General features: G+C 35.7%; 1 protein-coding gene across 1 annotated transcript in view; it reads left to right on the plus strand.

The window, feature by feature from the left end:
• The window catches only part of LOC134529237 (glucose-6-phosphate exchanger SLC37A2), a 79,138-nt gene that overhangs the window by 5,254 nt on the left and 52,641 nt on the right, over nt 1-21,243 (plus strand). The window contains exons 2-4 of the mRNA XM_063363123.1: nt 7,736-7,824; nt 11,344-11,425; nt 20,522-20,730. Of these exons, the coding sequence (XP_063219193.1) occupies nt 7,736-7,824; nt 11,344-11,425; nt 20,522-20,730 (380 nt within the window). The remainder of the gene's footprint in view (nt 1-7,735; nt 7,825-11,343; nt 11,426-20,521; nt 20,731-21,243) is intronic.

A 21,243-nucleotide genomic window follows, 5' to 3' on the forward strand; every position in this document is an offset into this window, starting at 1 on the left:
GACAAATTATATTTAGTTGTATTTAAAGTTGTTTTCAAAAAATATATACATTGTTTATGTTTATGGATAGGTACGCAATATTTAAGTGCCTATTGTGTACTTCTTTTACAACTGTTACAACTTCGTGATGAGTTGAGTATGTTTACTCTTTTGTTTGTATATTTGTAGTGGTCATTTTATTTTACACATATTGCTATTTTATGAAATGTTAGTAATATTTTTTATAAATCTTAAATAAATTTTTAAACTATATAAAGTCATTTCAAATTTAGTTTATACTTATGTTATTTTAACTTTAAATACTGATACATGACAATATTGTAATACTGAATTGTGTAGGCAGTGTAAAATATGCATAGTTACTAGAAAATTAACCTCATTGTAGCTGATGCTATTAAAACATCACTTTCTATAATATAACTGTGTAAACATTTATTTATACGTGCATTTTGTTTTCAATATACAGTAAACTCTTGATTATCTGGCCCCAGATTATCCAGTCTTCGGATTATCCGTGTTAAAATTTAGATTAATCATTAGTTTGTTATTCTGAAGCTGTAAAAAAACAATGACATCGCTTCAGCGCATTTCTTTGCTTGGCTGTTCTATATTTTTAAACTCCCTGTAACCTTGTAAAAAAGCTGTTTGGTCTGACCTTTTGAGTCACCCATCCTCTCAGCGGTCACATTTGTCACACTTTAAACACAAGGGAGATGCCCTCACTGCTGCTTCACATCTCCAGTCTCCAGTCTCCATCTTGTTTGTTATGTGTGCTGTTATTTTACGTTCCGTCTGCCCGTTTACCTGGCAGGCGCTTGTTGACACGGGGGGGGGGGGGGGGGGGGGGGACTAAGCCAGGATTTATGTGTGCACAGTCAGCACCATCTTATCTTGAACAGTTTTGAGTTAACTTTTCCTCTTTGGCCATTGTAAATGACCGAGAACTGACATCGTAGGTGGAGGCAATCTTCGCATATCTATCACAACAGGTTTTCACGACGCCAACAATATAGTTTTCTCGTGCTTTTTATTTCCCACGCTTGTAACTGCAACATTTCTTGATGAACACCACAGCCAGGGCTCCGCAAGATGCATACATATTGCTGCATCCCTCTTTGATTTATGGAAACTTTACTGTCTTATGTCGGTGTAAAACACACCTCAGAGAATTCCCCCAGCTTGGACAAGTTTCTCTGCATGGTAGTTTTATGAAAGGACAAGGAACTGGAAGGAATGACTTGCTGCCAGGGGGTAGAAAAAATAAATACAAGAAGGAGGTGGAGAGAAGTGTGGGGGACTGCGGCCTGTCCAGCAGATGGAGAAAGACACAATTGAGACACAGTTCACAAAGACTTCACTTGTGCTCAGAATCGAACTGGAGACAAATATATTGACGTCGACTGGGGCTTCACCCCATAAGCCTGGTTGGACTAAACTCCCTTCCTTGACCTTCACCCGTTCCTTCCCGGCATGGAATTACCGAAGTAGGTAGTCGTGTGTTTTCAAACAGCGCGCCACGAACTACCGGAAGATGGCGTTTTAATAGTAGAGTAGAAATAGAGAAAAAAACACCTGAACGTGAAACTAATTACCACAAAGACTTTTTTAATATTTTCTGAATAAAAACAGACCAAATAACATGTTAAAAATATACATTCATATGTGACTGCAAAAAAAAATTATTCAAGAATTACTTCATAGTAACAAAGTAGGTGCTGTTTCAATGATATGTCATGTATAAGTGTTCTTAAGCTATTTAAATAAAATTTTCCACTAAAATTTTAGTAATTACTTTTGTATAAAATACACCAAAGAACAAAATATTAAAAATGTAAATTAATATCTGGTTAAAACAAATTAAGCACATATTACTTCATTATAACAAACTAGTCAATGTTTCAATAACATAGATACTAAATCCAAGTGTTCTTCGGTTTAAGGAAACAAAATATTTAAAAAATATTAACCTTTCATCTTAACATATATTACTAAATATCCAGTTCGTGATATTCACTTTCATCATCTTTTCCTGCTGTGTTTATGCAATCTTTCCCGCAACATTTTTTGCATAGTGATGTACATGAGAGTCCATATTTGCGGCACGTACATCTCATATTATAACATGGTTCATCAATTGTAACTTGACAGGAACAATGTATCATATTTAACAGACTATCTGGGGCAGGACTAATACATGTCATAATTGGTTGAAATTCTTCATTTACCTTCTGCCATCCCCATAAAGAAGGATCTGTTGCTGTCGCGTCTAGCGTTTTCCAAACAATGCATTGCAAATTCACTCGTAGCAGATGGTATTTTGCTGCATTTTCGGTTGGAGGTAAACGGGAAATATCGAATTCCTTCTTTGAAGAAGCTATTTTCTTTATGTAATGGTCATAACGAAGCGTATTCAAGGTGCACGAGTTAAAATTTACACCGTACAGTGATACAATAATTTTGCAACCAATGTCTACCAATTCATCCCTACTCACATTTTTTTGAGAGCCAAATACAGAACCCCAATTGCATAATGTATCCAATTTGCAAATATGTTGAAACACAAAAGTTTTACTTTTACCAAAGAGCGCACTAGTAGTGTCGCACCCTGTTAATGCATGAGCAAAAAGTATAATCTTGCAACCTTCTTTGCCAATTGATTTCTGCATGCCTTGAATATTACGTACATGATCACTGTGTGTGGCAGACTGCATTGAAATGTTTTTACTGGAATGGTTTAGTAGCAAGACTAAGATATCGGTATCATCTTCTACTACAGTGGTGTGCCGTTCTTCAGCAATATTTAAAGCTGTTTTGACAATTAACGTATCTGCATCTGCATAATTTACAGAATGTCCTTTATCTTGAAAATACTGTCCAAGCAAATTGATAAATCGTTGTTTATTTTCCTTGTTGGAAAGAAAGGTTTCTTTTTTGATAATTACAGGTGAATTTTCATCAAATATAACGTCAACAGCTGACTGCTTCACTCGTGATTTGTGCTCCATATCTTTAGTACTTGGTGTAAGATAACCATCAAAAACTATAGTTGCTTTTCCATACTGCGTGGCAACGTATGATTCATACTGTCTTATCACATCACCAAAAGTGCCACTTTTAGACCATGCTAATTTGTAAAGCAACGCCCCACCATCAAGGACAAAGTATGTACGTTCATTTGTCTGAGAATGTTTCGATTGATGTATAGCAATACTATCAAGTGCTCTTGCTAATGATGATTTGTCAGTTTTTCTCATTAACTGTGTACTTGGATCAAATAATGATGGTGGTACAGTAGACAGCTCATAACTGAAGTATTCCCTTGCATAGTTTGAGGTATTATCCAAGGAGAGGCAAACGAGCATCCTTTGAGTTAGAAGATGACTATCAATTAGCTGGGTTTTGCCAGCAATGATAATACCCTTCTTCAATACTTTCATAGTCACGGCTTGTTCGGATTTTAACATGGTCACATTTTTGAAACACTTTCCAGTAAGTTTGTCTTGAATGTTTCTTCCAATAATATCAGCATTTTCTGCAGTCACTTTGTACTCACTATCTGTAATACCACTGACAATATTCCGTAAATCAGAAGAATAACAATTATTAAATGGATTGTGTAATTTAAAAAATTCCATGATTGCCTTCATATCTTGGAAATCCCTCGCCATCCTGGCATCAGATATTTCTGTATGTTGCTCACTGCTAATACGAGAAATGCCTGTAAGCAAACTCATAGCATATGCTATTTCACTACATCTTGAATGGCTCATAACCCATGTTGCACGTTGACTTTCTGTCATACCTCCACCGTGAGTTATGCCTGAACGACTTTAACTACAGCGCATTAGTGTTTTTTCAATACACATATCGGTCCAGACACCGGCCCATTTCCTTTCGTGACTCCTTACAGTAAAGTGACCATCATTCAGCATTTTGAATACTTCTTGATTTGTTTCTTTCAGTTTTCTCATTTGTTGTAGGTATATGCGTGCACATTTCGCATAGTTATTATGGCCAAAACTAGCAAAAAAGGGAACCATATGTTCTACTGCCTGTAGGTGCATTTCAAAATTCCCTGTTCGCTCTGCCCAAATAAATGTCTTTACTATGCCTACCATGTTCAAATACAATATCCAAAGTCTTGAAGTGCGACTCTGCGATTTCAGATGTTTCCTTTTTTCTATAAGCGAAGACAATTTCAAGAGAACAGTTGATGAAGTTACTTCCTTCAAATCAATTTAGCCTCTGATCAGTTTATCATGAAGTTCCATCAAATAGTTTAAGTGTAGGTCTCCATCCATTGGTACTTCCATAGGTTCACACGTATTGCTACTTGATGAGCGATCGTTTGCATTTGTGTCAGCATTGTCTTCAATTTGTGAACTGCAATTCAATATATCTGTAATTATTAGAGCTGTCAATGCTGAAGAAATGAGGAAATTCCCTCTAAGTGCACGCGAGTAAGCCTTCCCAGTTAACATATGTGGCACTGTATTTGTAGCATATACAGTCTGCAAAACTTCTTCAATGCCTGATCCACCCATCAAATCACCAATAGTTCCTAGAAAAGACATTAGTGTATGAAATCCACCAAGTCGAACCACATGTTATCAAATTCACCTTCATTATTGGAACAAATTACTTCCATTGCCTTTATATTGATCAAATGTTACGATGGGAGTAGCTACATTCAGCCTTCTTGCTTCCTCACATACAAACTTCAATGTTGTATACACACAACTGTGAGATGTTGGATTTAAGTCAATCATTGGTAGGAAAGAAGTAACTGTTTTACCAGAAAACTCACCCACAACAACAGTTTGCATAAACCCTAGCCATCCTGGACGAGGTTGTCCAAATAATTTACTACAGCTCCACAAAACATCAAGCATATTATTTTGAATAGGTTCATAAACCAAACTTTCAAATTTGAGTTTATTCGTGGTTGTAGAATTCGGGGACTGAATGAAGTGCAGTGGTATCTTCGCTTTTCTTGAAATTTAATTTGCAAGTTGGCGATTTTTCAGTCGTTTAATTTGTTCTGTTAGGAAATATGATGCATTACCATATTCTCCAGATGTGCACATTATAATACCCATTCCATGAAAAGTGTTATGACCATCCAAGGTGACTATGTTGTGGTCAACATTATCAGCAACCCATTGGGGAAAGCAGCCTAATGGTATCACATCTACATTCCTTTCCTCCATAACTGAAGACTGTAAGAATCTTTGTACCTCATCATACAATACACTAAATCCTAGCCTATACAGTTCATCAATAAGTAAACGAGATCCCATATCTCTGTGAATCTGTACACCAATGCCAAGAGGAATCGGGCATATGAAAGAACGAGGCCGGCAAGCTTGCATTATAGCCTGGCCTATCGCAGCTTTCTTTAAATCACTTCCAGTCTTAGTCATAAGGGTATCCATAAATGTCTGTAAGACAGGTGGTAAGATTTTATTGTTTTCTTCAAGGGATGCAATATCTGATGCACTAGGATACAAATCCATACTGCTACACAACAAATTAATTTCACTTTGAATCAATTTTGCAGCTGATTCGATTATTCGAAATTTTTATTGATTAGGATCTGCCAGTCTTGTCTGTTGGTGGTAATCCAAAATTATGTCTGAAACAGTTCTCCCAAAGGTTACAATATTCGGTTTCCCATCTTTAGATGAAATTGTGATTTCATTCCCAAACCACTCTTTCAACTTTTTCTGGAGGTGACGAGGATTGTAAGGCTCGTTTCCTTCTGGCAAGAAACCCTGCATCTTTTTCGCTAGTTCTTGAACTGTCATTGAATCTTCACTATTTTCTTGTAACCATTCACATAATCTTACAAAAGCTTCCTGCTTAACATTGTCATGAGGATGTCCCATTGATGTAGAAACTTCTTTACTCTATAATGTCTGTATCTAATTGCAATGGAATCTCCTTTCCTAAAATTAATACTTCATACTTGGTGATACTTTTCTTCTGCAGCAGGTAAGTCAATAACAGACAGTAATCTGGCATGAACATTTGCTGCCCACAAATCACTTCTAGTATTGCATATCAGAACAATAGTCTCTTGAAACTGAAAAGTAGGCACAGGTATAACTGCAGATTTTTTTCGATACTCACTATCTGTTATTAAACTTCCACAAAATAAACAATTGTCTTTGAAACTGAATGACTGTACACTTCCACGCAACAGTCTTGAGCTGGTCGAAGCAGTCGGTTCTTGTACTGTCTTTTTTTTTGCATCCCTTTTAATTTTTAGTGGGTTGATATATACACGTCTACATTCACTATGTACTTTCACAATACCAGTAGGCATAGGATTCAAGAGTTTATGTACTTCATCTTCTCGCTGTATGCTACATTTGTAATGCCCGCTAGACCTTTAGCAGTAAATTTCACACATGCAGCACCATCACCAAGAATGTCGGAGCACAAGAAACAGTTTTCGTCATTCATGTTGGAGATATTATATCTTAGAATTTTTCAGATGCAGATGCCATCCATCTGAAAACAAAGAACGAAATAAAAAAATCTGCATGCTCTTTACACAAGTTATGATAAATACAGACCTAGACAATAATGCAAATAACTTTTTTTTGCACAGTGATATTCATGTATATTTTCAGCACAGAATAAGCGAGCATGTAAAGATTAGTTTAAGACCAAAAACGTTTTTATGGGAATTAGTTCCACCTTTTTTTTTATTTCTACTCCACTATAAGCTCAGTGCATCGGTACAACACCTGCGCCATAGCGGACCGGAACTGAATTAACCTGGATCCTGTTTATATTTTAGTTTAGTAATAACTGTATGTTCGCATGGAGCTAACTAACGAGGGGGCATGTATTTTTATTAGTATTTTAAGAGTGCTTTTCTTGTTTACCCACGGCACAAAACTAAACTAATGTAATGGGTCTGTGGTTCGGCGGAAGATGCCATGTCGTCAGTGGGAGAGCGCCCTTTCGGCCCAGTCTGCAACTAACAACGGTCGAGGTGAGACGCTCCCGCACCCCGGGGACGTCATCCTTTTGCATCGCCGAGCTGTACTTTGATCTGTTAACGTAATTCAACCTCAATCAATTTTATATTATCCTCGGGGCTCGCCTCGGCCAGCAAAATGTTCAATTCAGTATTTTTTTAACCCTTAGCGGGACTTTGTCAGACAGCTAAGCAATATCATCTTGTGCGACCACCGCGTGGTCCGGCTCTTGCCTAGCTCAGTTGGTGCACATTTGCAGCCAAAAGCAAGTCATTTTTAATTTTTATTCTGGTGTACAAAAAGTTGGTATTTTCAATGTATATTGGAATAAAAATCTAGTGTGTGTGGAAAAAAAAATTCTGTATATATACTAATTTATTATTTTAATGACATTAGCAAAGATGAATTTAAATTTCTAGGAATTGTCCTTGTTGTGGAGATTCACTGGGGTGTTATGAAACATTGTTTTTTTTTATTTAGAACATAATGTAAGACATAATAAAATCATTTTCTACTAAATCGTTTACTTTTTTTGGTTAAATTTTTTTATGATTTTTAGAACTGTCAACTTAGGTACCAACAGTTTCCATTGATAAAACTCCCTGTTGCTTCATTACATGTTAGAATACATGCATTAGTTATAAATTTTTGATTATAAAATTGCAGTGTTTTATAACAATGCATCATCATTTCCAGTGGCTATGTTGCAGAGAGAGTTGATCTAAGATTTTTCCTGTCATTAGGAATGATTGGCTCTGGAATCTTCAGCTATCTCTTTGGTATTGCTCGATCATATGAAATACACAATTTATGGTATTTTATTTTTGTACAGGTGAGTGTTTTGCTTTTGGAATATAATTCAGTAGCAGTTAATTTAGATTTAGATAGACATATCAGAGAGATTACAATTTTTTTTTGTGTGTATGATATGTATGCAGTACATTTTAAATGTTTATCTAGTTTATTCCCATGTTGTTTATATAACTGTGCCATAACAGTATAATTGACTCAATGAAAATAAGTTAGTTCTTATTAAAAATTTTAGGTCATTTACTTATTTGGACTAATGTAACTTTTATTGCCCCCTGTAGTGGCACTTCTGAATAAATCAGTTGTTATCTTCCTATCTGTTATATAAGTGAAAATACTAATGCAAGTTAAACATTCACTAAATTAAGGTAATTCATTAAGCTATTACTAATGGTAATGCCGTTAATGCCGGAAGGCAGTCAATTAAAATAGAATAGCCCAAACTAAGCTCATTTACCTAGTTTTTTTATTGTACAGATTGCAGTATCAATATAACTTTTTAACAAGTTGTACTTGAATTACCAAATTGTAGGAAACTCACTTTTGTAACATTTTCTACAATGTCCAAATTTAACAAAAACCTAGTTATTTTAAGAACTTATTTATCATCTTAATTGAAGGTTTTAGCTGGACATTTCTGGTTCGGTTAAATAAATCACAGGTTATATTTGTCACTTAAAATTATTAATTATTAATTAATTAACTGAGTATTTTTAAGGTTAAGTATTCAGGATTATAGACATGCATACACACATTTTCTACCCTTGAATTTACTAATTTACATGTTTAATGACTTGTAGCAAATACAGGGTGACAAGCAACAATTACATAAAAAGTTTTAGAAAATACCATTAGCTACAGTAACAATTAATTATAAATTTTATTTTAAACAATTAGTTTCAGATAACATAACTCAACAATACAGATTGCAAACACATTAATTAAAGTTATGAAATAAGTGTTTTATTTAATATGTGTATTTATGTAAATTTTTAAACTGGAAATAACTTTACTTAAATAATCTTGAATGATTTGGACTAATTTGATGACAATCTTAACCATACTGAAGATGAATTTGTGTGTGTTAAGGTTGTTTTGTGGTTGTATAAATTTTTTTTATTTTCATATTAAGATTGGGTTAAATTTAAATTAGTGTTAAAATGGGGTGACTAGCAACATCCCTTCAGCCCCCAGTCACCCATTGTAATTGTTGTTGTGAATGTGCGTATGTGTGCCTTGCAGTTATGTTTACATTCTTTTGTGTTTCTTTACCTTTTAAGTTTTCATTAATGTGCTTGAAGTTACTGTTTTAATTTTTTTAACCCACAAGTCAGGGCTGTTTTTGAGAATTGTGAAGCCTAGGACAAAAATCAACTTTGAGGCCTGTAGCAAGGTTCTGACCATGCTAACTGCTATTATTTTCGTAGCAGCAAACCACGGTCTGATTACCATCTTTGCCTTGCTAGGTGGATCTTTAGGTTTCACCAGTTTATTAGAAATGAACAAAAAAAACAAGGTGTGATTCCGTCTGAAATATAATTACTCCATACTGAGGAAACTTATAACAGATACAAGAAAATATTAACGTACAATATTAATTACATTCTTAAACAGATCTCAGGTATGTTCAAAAAAAATTAATGGCCGGCCATACATGGAATTATCAAACGTTTCATTTACTAAAAATACATAAACCAATAAAAAAATACAAATATGTCTAAATAATCCCAGTTGAGGTATGTACTTAAAGTCCAGAAATTATGTTTATCTAATTAACTGCATCTGATGACGTAATTTAAAGAAAGTTCAGAAAAGGGTCAAAAGATACAGAAGCACCGGAGATCGGAGATCACGCGGGTACATGATGCCAGGGCGCTTGTGTCCTGTTGTGGAAGGGAGATGAAAATGCCAATTCGGCGTCCGGCTCTCGGACCCTGTCTGGAACAGTCCGAATCAAAACTGATCAGAACTTGAACACAGACAGTATACGGGGCAGAAAATGCCCGGAAAAGTTAAGGGGAGGTTGAGGAAAGTCGCGGATTGTCACTCACCATACAGGGGAGTTGGCTTCTGTTTACCGATGCGTCGCCAGCCAGGAACTGGATCCCGCGAATACGCGGCTGGGCGCGGTTGATTTCTTCATTTCAAAAAAATTAATTTAAAAGAAAAATAGCTATTACACTTTGTACTACGCAGACGGACTAAACTACTTAAAAAAAATTACAGGGATTGCATCCCTTATATAAGCGACTACATAGTCGGTTGCGGCCGGATGGAAGTCTTGCAGTGTCTCGTTGATTCGCCGATAATCGCGAAAAGGTCCGTCTGCAGTCGCGACGCGAAGTGTCCGGCGGAGAACCGCGTCTCGTAATTAAAAGTAAATCTTGAATCATTTTGGGGGGGAGGGGGCTGGGAGTCCGGACCGAAAGGTCCCGAAGTTCCCCGAGAGGGGATGTCTCGAAGTTGGTAACACTGGCCGACTTTAGCGCTACCTGTTGAGAGGTGTCAGAAATAAAAAAGAATCGACTCGCCCAAGGCGTCTGCTTAAACCAAGGGAATAAAAGGCGCAGTCTAGTGCTGCGCTCTGGCGGCCTACAGGATAAGTTGGCTGGGCGGTTAGCGAGTTTGCCGCTAGGTATCGTGTGCGGTCCATCTTGGCACACACATTTTTTTATGCGAGGCGTCCTTGGAGACGGTCGCTGCCTGCTGGAGTGTATGACCGGTCATTGGTCTTAGGCGAATTCTTAAAACTCAAGAGGGGGGGAAAACGCAACGAGGCTGGGAACAAGCTTCCATGACGTGCTTCCAGGGGAGTGAATCTAATACGTATTCGTGACCGTAAAGGCGATGGTCATCTTGCCTCTGAGAAATGGTAACAGCTCGTCCAGAGCTGCTGTAGGCGGTTTTAGTCATGAAGTGAAGTAACGTTACAGGACTGGGACGTGCCTGTAAGCGAGGGAAATTTTAAGCTGGCTGCCAGCAAAGTATTAGATCTGCAAAATATCAGATACGTCTCTGGGAAAGGTGCTTCAGACTACTGGCACAAAGTTTAACTTAGGGGGGTACACCAGACTAACAAAGTGTTAATCGCCCTTTAGTAACCAAATTATAGAGCAAATAAAATTCCCAAAAATAATTTAAAATTATATAAAATTAGGAAAAAAAAAGTGTTAAAATTCCTAATTTCCGGCACAGGCCATATCCCTTTAATTCTGTTGAGAAAACATTTTATTTTTACAGTAATATAATACAACAACTACTTCCATCCTATTTGTGTACACTAGTGCCAACATAGGTAAATACACATTTGATTATAATAAATTACTTAAATAGATGCTATTTTATATTACTGAATACTAATTCAAAGCAAAGAGTTTTTGATTGTTTTATTTATGATGTAGTAAAGGAATACCCTGGCCATTTATGTAAAATTTAATAAAGCTAAGTCATGTTTATCATATCTCAAATAATTTTCAGGGAAATGTGGCCCTTTGAAATATGTAGGCTGGAGCAATAATGTCATTTTGTTTTATGATTATAGATTTTTGCAGGAATATTCCAGACAACTGGCTGGCCGGGTGTAGTTACAGTTGTTGGCAACTGGTTTGGAAAGGGAAAAAGAGGTAAGTTTGACAGAAATATGTTTTTAAAAGTAATTTTATCCATCACAAACGGATACTTATCATTTGATTGGTTCTTTTTGAAACACATTTACCATATACATTTTTAGAAATTTTTGTATTGGCATTAGATTTTAAATACTTTTTCCCCTGTGTGATAACAAAATTATTGTAAAAATTTGGTAAAAGTCAAGTATGTGTGTTGATCTTAAGTAAAGGTACCTATTTTTAAAGAAATTTTTTCTAGTTTCTGTTAAAGTAGTGTGGGCTAACTGAAGGTGGAAAAATATTGTAACATTATTTTCCTTTTCAAAAATTAAACATTCAGAAAACTTTGAAAAACCAGTCACCCCTAATAGGTCGGTGTTAAATTCAGTTAACCTAAACACCCACAGGGAGGTTATATGGCTTGGTCCAGAATTTGTGTAGTTTCTTAAAGTAAAAACCAGAAAAATATGAAACACCCCAAGCTTCCAAAGGCTAAAGAAAAAGGCTATACTTGCTTGCATATACTTTTAGCTCTTCAAATAATTTATTTGCAAAACAGAATATATTAACTTTTTAATAAAAAAATCAATATGTTATTTGGAAACATCAAAACCTGAGCCCATTTCCTCTATATAAACATTAAAAATTATACTCCTTAATTTTCTATGTTGCTAGTGTCCTACCATAGCAACGTAAAAACAATCATTTCAAACAAAATTATGTTGGGTTATGAATTACAAAAAATATATATATATAAATCGTTGAAAAATTTGATACAAACAATTTTATACAGAAAGAAATATAATGTGTCATGCTCAGTCTATTTCCAAAAGTCTCATTTACCATGAACTATAAGTGTCTGCAAAGAAACATAAGTTTTTCTTGACACCTTGATTAGTTCAAAAGAAAAAGAAATAATCCGCAAGTCTGTAGTGCATCCCTTCATGTGGTTCCTGACTCGTGCGACACTGTTAGATCTGCCAGTGCGATGACAACAGCCCTAGGGTACCATCCTATGCAGTTTTATTTTACGCCTATTTTTCTTGCAAATAAAGTTACTATTTCTTACATTTTTCCTGGCTGCGGAAGTTTCACCACACACTGAAGTAGAAATTGACGATACGAAAATGACGAACCACTCTCTGTTTGAGGTAACTGACAAAAGTTCCCTGCAACTTACCATCACTGTCCGGGTTCTCCTTCAGTCAGAAAAGTCTGTCTAAAATTTCACATGTTTTAACAGTTTTTGGGTACGGCCAACGAGCTGTTAAGGCTTTGAATATTTGTACACAAAAGTACAAATTAAAATGGAGCAGTTGAAATAAGGAGCTGCTTGACCAAGCAGAAAATTTCAGTTTATTGCATCCTTTAAAAAATTAGTCCACTGCCTCCATCAACGGCAGCAACGCAATCACTGGTGGCATGAAACAAACCAAAGCCTAGCGCTGGTGACAAAGACACTTCACTCGTCTGTTGTGTCAAAACCATGTTGTCATATTTTTCATTTTACCTTTACAAAATTATTTTTTCTTATTTATTACAAATTTACGAAGCTGACTTTTTATAAATAAATTTTTTTTTGTCAGTAAAAGGCATTGACTTTAAAAACTTCAAATTTCAGCAGCCAAATAAATTAACAGGCTGCCAACCTTTGCAAAACAGCACTAAAATAGAAATAGGCTCAAGTAAAGTATCTGTTAGGTTATGATAAGACCTGTTATTATATGGCTGTTTGGGAGGAAATCACTTTCATGTAAAAGCATAATATAGTCAGTTCTCTAAACCAGTCAAATGTTGCCAGCACAGTAGCAAACTACAAACAGCATTCAACATCGGCATGAAGGTTTCACATTTTCAAGCTTACTCAGTACTAATGGAATTTGATTGTGTGGTGATTTTTGTTTTAAATAAGAGCTGTAGTTATTAGATGTCTGTGTTTCTCTTATTATGTTGATTTGGTTGGAGGCGGAGACATTTTTTCACCTTCACACCACAGCCATTTCATGGTTTTCAAGAGTATATTATCATCAGAAAGTGACCTAATGTAAAGGAAAACCTTTTTTGCACATTGTTAAATCCAGCTTGCATTATGTTTCTTTCCTCTTTGCCTTAGCGTCCAGTTGTAACCATTTACTCTGCACATGGCAGGTGATTGTTTCAAGTAAAAGTAGAACAATTGTGGGGAGTCATCCTGTAGTGCTTGAGCAAAATAACACATTGCTGCATTTCCTTACCTTCTTTCAATACATTTAAAACCTTTCATGGAATTAATTTTTACATTAATTATCTCGTTCACTTTCAATTGCATCCATTAACTTAGGTTATTAATCCTCTTTCATCACTGCTTTTTCGAGAAAATCACATTTGTGTGCCACAAAAACATTCTTTTGACCTCTCCTTTTTTACAAAATCAAATTCATTTTTATCGCATGAAGAAATATGTTTTTATTTTCTGTTAAATTTCTAAAACCTTACTGGCAGAAAGTTATATGTGAAGCATCAGCCACCATCTTTGTTTTTCCATGACCTTAGCATGTATTTTGAATGATCATGACTGTTGTATATGATCTTAATAAAAAATATGTTAGCATTTCTAAAATGAGGTTCAAGTAAAGTGGTGGGAGAATGTATGACTCAGCAGTGAATGTTTTTAATACTACATAGTTAATTTAATTTTTCTAGTTTTCGACAGTTGATCATGGCTCATAAACTAATCATTTTTTTAGGCTTTACAAACACTGTAGAGTAAAACAGTATTTTAGAAATTCCTTTATGCTCTTCTTGAAAATAATTTCCAATCTGCTCTTCTGGAAAATAACTTCCACTAATAGATCCGGTAAACCGTTTGTGTATTTTATATCATGACTACTAAAGAAATATTTAGTTACTACTTGAATGGACCATAATTATGTCACTTTGTTATACAATATTTGTTTTGACCAAAGAAGTACTCTTTCTAATTATCATCAAACTTTTCCAAAGCATTAACAGAGTATCTGAACTCATTAGTGGGTTATTCCATGTCAGTTCATCCAACAACAATTGAAAATGTAACCATTGTTTTTTAATTTTGATAAAAATTGGTTTATTTGTTTGGTGACATAAGGCCACTTAAAAACCAAAATTTCAGATTTTTATCTCAAATACTTCCTGAGAAATCGAAGGTTTCGTTGTGACCATTTTTGGCCTAAAACAGGTTGTAATGACAGCATAAATTGGTCACTATCTGTGTTTCCTTGCTTTGTATTTCACTGTAATACCAATATTTCAGAATAAGAACACTTTTCCTTATGTAAATTCTGTAGAGAATTCAAATTTTGCCACCAAATTGCTATATCTAGAATGGTTTGTAAGTTATAACAGAATTATTGACATGACTGATGTTTCATGTATCATCTGCATCCTTTATTACAAAATAGACTGTATCTCAAAAGGCAGACCTCACAAAAAAATGAGCTTGGCACTATGTGAAAGAGAAGGAAATTTACTATAAGATACATTTAAAAAAAATGGCTTTCTGCTGGCAACATGTATGTACTCGATAATCGCTTACTAATGCTATATGTACACATAAAAAAATTCCTTACTTACACAAATCTATTGCCAATGAATTAGAATCTACAGACACAATCCTCCAATTTTTGCAATTAGCAAACTGCATTGCTTTTCTGATAAAGCTGCCATTCTATATCACACTTGCAAAAGTCTTCTTTCAAAAAACTGTAAGTTCTGCCAGAGCTGCTTGTTGATGGTGCCTGCAAGATGCTGAGTATGTGTGCAAAAGCAACCCAGCACACATTGTCTCGAGGTGAAGGCCAGTAAAAGGAAGCACTTGGACCGGCAGGGTGCATGAAGGTTACTTGAGCATCTTCTTCTGACCTATCAATGTTGTTTACAACACCAACGAACCATTTTTTGTCTTACACACAAGACACATAGCAACCAGTATACAGTTTTGATATTGTACCACCAGGGTCTTTGCTAGCTGCTGTAGGGAAATTGAAAACTAAGGAATATGCATTATCCTGACTTGTTTTCTTCATTCCTATTTCATACTGGGATATTGGTGAAGCATTGTGAAACCCTCTTGTGCCTGGGATTGTCTTTGCCATAGTATACCATTGTTGTAGAGTCGAACGAACGTCATCCACATCATTCTTGTCAATGTAATGAAAGATAATACCTGTTATGTGTTCATTGCAATAGGTATACATCTTAGACACTGATGTAATTTGGTCTTGGAATGGTCGTTGAAGACTAGCTTTTGATGTCAGTCGCTTAACAGTTCCCCCAATTCCATTGCAAGATGATTTGCCATGGCTTGTGGCAAAGAATGACCAAGAAGCTGTGAGCTGAAAATCTTGTGTGTGGTGGCACAAATTGAGGATATTCGTGCAGTTCTTGTACTGAGCAGCACAACCATCACTGAAATAATGTATGTGTTTTACATGAGGCAGGTGTCTTTTAACATATGTGACTATTTCTGACTGTGTTTTATACACCATGGAAACATCATGATCCAAATCATTTGACAAAAAACGATTGCTTGTTTTCAAATTAGCATTGTCTGAATTTTTGTAGTAAATGACTACTGGATGAACTGTACATTGACTATTGGTCCAATGGTATCCTTGTGCTTCATTTTGGATAACAAAGGAAAAATTTTCACTGAAATCTAATAAAGCTATAACTTCTCTTTCACTTATTTTCTCTTTCAGCTGCTTGAGGTAGTTCGATTGTTTCTTTGTGGTATAGGAATGGGGTATGAGGAGTTCCATTTTTTGTACTAAAATTTCCATAAAGTCTTCTACACTTGAGGTAAGGGTTTGTAATTGTGTTCGGTCTGTACTGACCCACTGTTGATATTCAATCACATCATCTGGATCACAGTCTAAAGTATGATATAGATGCTGCTTTAGAGTATCTGGAGAAGGACATTGCTCACATTGTCTTAGCATACAGGCAGGATTTAAAATGTCACATACAAGATACAAAATAAGTGAACTATACTTTTCACCTACTCCAAGACAGTGAAGAAGTAATTCAACATTTTGGTGTATAGTGCACACACAGACGGAATGGGTTCCAGAACTTCCAGCTAAAACACACCATTTAGGAAGCAACGTACAAAACTTTGAAAACCCTACCTTGAGAGATGGATATTTTGCCTTAAAAGAACAATACAGCTCATGCAAGTTGCATAGCAAAAGTCTTTTCTTATTGTAAACATTTTTGGATATACTAACTTTATCTTTCATTCCTGGCATTTCCCTGGAAAACTCATCATCTTGATAGAAATCTTGAATGACCTGCACAGTTTCTTCAGGTAACTTCTTCCCACCTGTGGGATGAACTAATGCGCAGATTACTTTTTCCAGTGTAAGTTGTCTTGCTTGTCTTACCATGTACTCTGAAACACCAAATTATTCTGCTGCCTTCTGTCTGGACCATGATTGAGGGATAAGGGTAAGAATTTGTAATTTTCTTTGTCTATTCATTGTGGGCAGCTTTTGCTTTATTAAAGTTACTAAACGGTCCAAATCGGCAGCCCTTTGTTCCACTCCATGCCTCTGTAATTCTGTACTTTCACTAGTTGATGTGGCTGGAAGCTGTACATCTAATACTTTAGATATTTTGTCTGCTACAGCTGATGATACCTCTTGTACTTTACATTTCCCATATTTTTCTTTTGCATGTTGTGGTACAGCATGCAGTTTTATTGGTGACTGTTGCAAATATTCCAAACTTTTGTCAAGTAAGTTACGGGTTTCTTCTTTTGATGCTTGAATCTCTAAACCCTCTGCAACGTCACTTTCAGATGATTCTGAAGATACCTGTGCACCTACTTCTTGAATATTATACAACCTATTCCTACATAAGGAGCATAATTTTTTACCAGGAATTAAATTAAGTCCCTTGTCTGCTGATTTTCTGTAACACTGTAAAGAGATTGTGCGCAAAGAATGCTTAATTGGAAAACTATGCACTTTCATAGGATCACAACATGATGTCTGAAACATTTCATACTTCTTAATATAAAACAATTTGTGATGAAAACATATGGTGTGAATATTATGTTTACAAATACCTGTTCTCAGCACAAGAAGAGTTTGAATATCTTTGGAAAGTGATTCCAATCTTTTGATTCCTTTTGTTTTAATATAACACTCTTTATGGCATTCTTCATGCATATCATTCCCAACAGAACAGAATTCTTTAGTAGTACTGGTAGCCATGTAGTTCTCATCCAACTTATAATGAACTAAGACTTTCCACTAACATTATACACAGGCAGTGCAGTAAGACTGGCCTACACAGTGTAGTCTGCATGGTGGCAGACACACGCCTTTTCTCTGACCCGACTTATCTCTGACCCGGTTATCTTTATTGCTTTCCTCCCCTCTGCCCCTCTGTTCATGGGCCACTATACTGCATTTGCTGTGACAGCCCAGATATTAGGCCTATCTCTCAACTGCCTCTGAGAAAGCAGAAAAAAAAACCAATGCCAAGGGGAACAGAGCAAGTATCAAAGAACCCCTCTCTTATAGCTAGCAGGCAGACTCCATGCAGAAATGACATATGTACAGTCACATGACATGGCTCTGCAGATAACACAGGGAAGGTAATTAAAGGCTTTGAAATTTGCACAAAATCCTTGTGTAATATGCAGAAAATATGGGACATACACAACCCTTATTATTGATCCTCTTTGCATCCATCTTCTGGCTGCCTTTTGTTAGGGGCCCATTTACATCACCAAGTCATTTTCATTTTGTTTTTCAACACTCCAGCAGAAAGCCACTATTTTTTTTTTAATGTATCTTATAGAAAATTTCCTCCTCTTTCACATAGTACCAATCTCATTTTTTTGTGAGGTCTGCCTTTTGAGTTACAGTCTATTTTGTAATAAAGGATGCAGATGATACATGAAACATCAGTCATGTTAATAATTCTGTTATAACTTACAAACCATTCTAGATATAGCAATTTGGTGGCAAAATTTGAATTCTCTAGAGAATTTTATACAAGGAAAAGTGTTCTTATTCTGAAATATTGGTATTACAGTGAAATACAAAGCAAGGAAACACAGATACTGACCAATTTATGCTGTCATTACAACCTGTTTTAGGCCAAAAATGGTCACAAAGGAACCTTCGATTTCTCAGGATGTATTTGAGATAAAAATCTAAAATTTTGTATTTTAAATGGCTTTTTGTCACCTAACAATTGAACCAATTTTTATTAAAATCAAAAAACATGGGTTACATGCCCTGGATGAACTGACATTGAATGAATGACCCTAGTTGCTTTTACACAACAGGAAAAACAGATTAACACTAACAAATACAAAATTAATTTTTTTATTTGAAATGAAAACTGGAAATCTCTGAATTACAAATTGTGAGTTGAGTATTGGCACAACGCTAAAATTTATGTACAGAACGGTGTCACACCCTAGACTCTGACTAGCTCAAAATATTTTTCCTGGAGTGGATGTTCATAAACACTACATAAATCATTTAGGAGCTGAAAAATCATGTTAGTTCCCAAGAAATGTTACTGTCGACGATTCTTTCACTGAAATAATGTCTCTCAGACACAAACATAACGTATTTTTGTTAATACCTGAAGAAAATTCACAGTCTATATGGTGGCCATCTTCTGACCATGAAAGCAAGTACATATAGAATTTACAAACAAGTAGTACATAAACTCTTCACTGTAGGTACCGAAGGATGAATATTAAAAAGATAATTCACAATTAAGTCCCGTGGTTTCACACAAACTCAAGGTACAGGCTGAAGGACTCAGTCCTCAGAACAAAGACAAATTTCACTCGATCTATGTTGTGGGCTAAATACCTGCGACTGTGGTCAAAAATTCTGATTAAAAAGTTCCAAAAATTATATAATGTTGTTTATCTTCGGCAATGCCTGGACCACAGCTGAAAAATTCTCTATTAACTCACATAAATATATTATTTGTGAACCAACGACCAACACATGACCTCTCTGTATCTCGTTTTGACGCTGACTAAATAAATGAGGCTAAGCAGCCGCCTCTGCCCGAAGGAAGTTGCAGGTGCGTGACCTCTCCAGCCAATCACAGCACAGCCCTTACAAAACCACAGCAGTATAGAATTTCCTGCACCTCGTTGCAAGGCTTTTCATAACAGAGTTTACACCAAGAAATGTCACGGAAACTAGTGACATCATGTTCAACCAATCACAAAAATACATTTAAAAATTACCAGTCAATTTTGGCGCATTACAACAGAACTCCCGAGTCCTTTCTCACACTCTTGACTCTTTCTTTGTCATACTTATGCAACAGGTCATCTATGCATCAGCTTTCCTTCAGACCAAAAACCATTGTGAGAACAAAAAAATATATCAATGAAAAGTACATCAACACGCTTATTTACAAACAAAGCAAACACAAGCAATACTTAAATATGTGAATACACAGAAAAACATAACTATACACATAAGTTTAAATTAAAGGCTATAGGCTTTTTTTACTATAAAGCAAAAAAATAATAATTGGATCACCTTACATGAAACAATGTGCTCATAAAATTTATGGAAAACACACAAATACTTCTTAAAAGGAACAAACAGCTGTTATTTAAATGATTTTAGAAAACCTAACCAGTGTACTGAACATGATGGAGGACTGTAATAAGTTATTAATTAAACCATTTCACAAGTTGGGAGGGCAGTGGCCTGAGTTGTTACAATGGCTTCAATTGATGGAACCTCGAAGACTACAAAGGGCTTCGAACCACATTGGTACTACTAAATTTGCATAAATCAGTACCAATCCTACCAAACCGCTGGCCCTGGCTTTGTTAGTGAGTAGGGTATGATAACAACCATAGCTGCTGAGGGCTCTAGGAATTCTTACTTATAAATTAGAAGGTTCTTTATGCTAGCTTTCTGGTAAACTTTGCATGCAGGAATTAAATTACGCTTTTTACTTATTTGTTTGATGCTCTTAATAGCATTCTTCCTTACTCCACTATCTGAAGCAGTTTTCTGGAACTCCTTGTGTTCCGAAAAAAACATTTTCTTGCATTAGTTAATATGTTTTATTTTGTTCCCTTTTCAGGGTTGATTTTTGGTATATGGAACTCGCATACCTCAGTTGGAAACATTCTGGGCTCTGTGATTGCTGCCGAATTTGTGGAAACAGACTGGGGCCTATCATTCATCATCCCAGGCCTTATTATTGCTTTTGGAGGGTTTGTCATTTTCCTGTTTCTGGTTGCACACCCCTCACACATTACGTATCAGGAGACAGACTCATCACATCCCAAGGTAGCTTATTGCACTGTAGTGCTACCTTGTGAATGTTTCACGTGTTTTTTCAACTGTTGAATTTTTGCTTGTATGTTTTGTGTGGATAAGGAAATCTGGGTCAGGACTGTGAATCTTACGTCTGATGGGTTTTATGCAAAGGGTTATGCTTGTTGCACCATGAGATTGTTTTGCATTGCACCGCTTGGTGTGTTTTGCTGGGAAATGTGTGTACTGGTACAATATCGTGTGGATATTGATGATTTGGTTTTGTATGAGAATGGATTATGAGGTTTCTTTTAGTAAAGTCTTCATGAGCAATGGAAACATTTCTCAGGAGAAACCACTGGCTTGAGAAACAGTGTCTGGCAGCTTCTGAGCTCATGGGAAGAATATTAATTTGTAAGTAGTAATTTTAACTTTTATTAATTATAGTGCATTATTATAGCAACAGAACATAAAACATGTTGTCTCCTTTGGAAGAGTATTTGTGAAACAAGACTCAATTTTATTTACTAAGGCACAATGATACAT

This window comes from Bacillus rossius, chromosome 2, assembly GCF_032445375.1.
Source record: "Bacillus rossius redtenbacheri isolate Brsri chromosome 2, Brsri_v3, whole genome shotgun sequence".
Taxonomy (NCBI): domain Eukaryota; kingdom Metazoa; phylum Arthropoda; class Insecta; order Phasmatodea; family Bacillidae; genus Bacillus; species Bacillus rossius.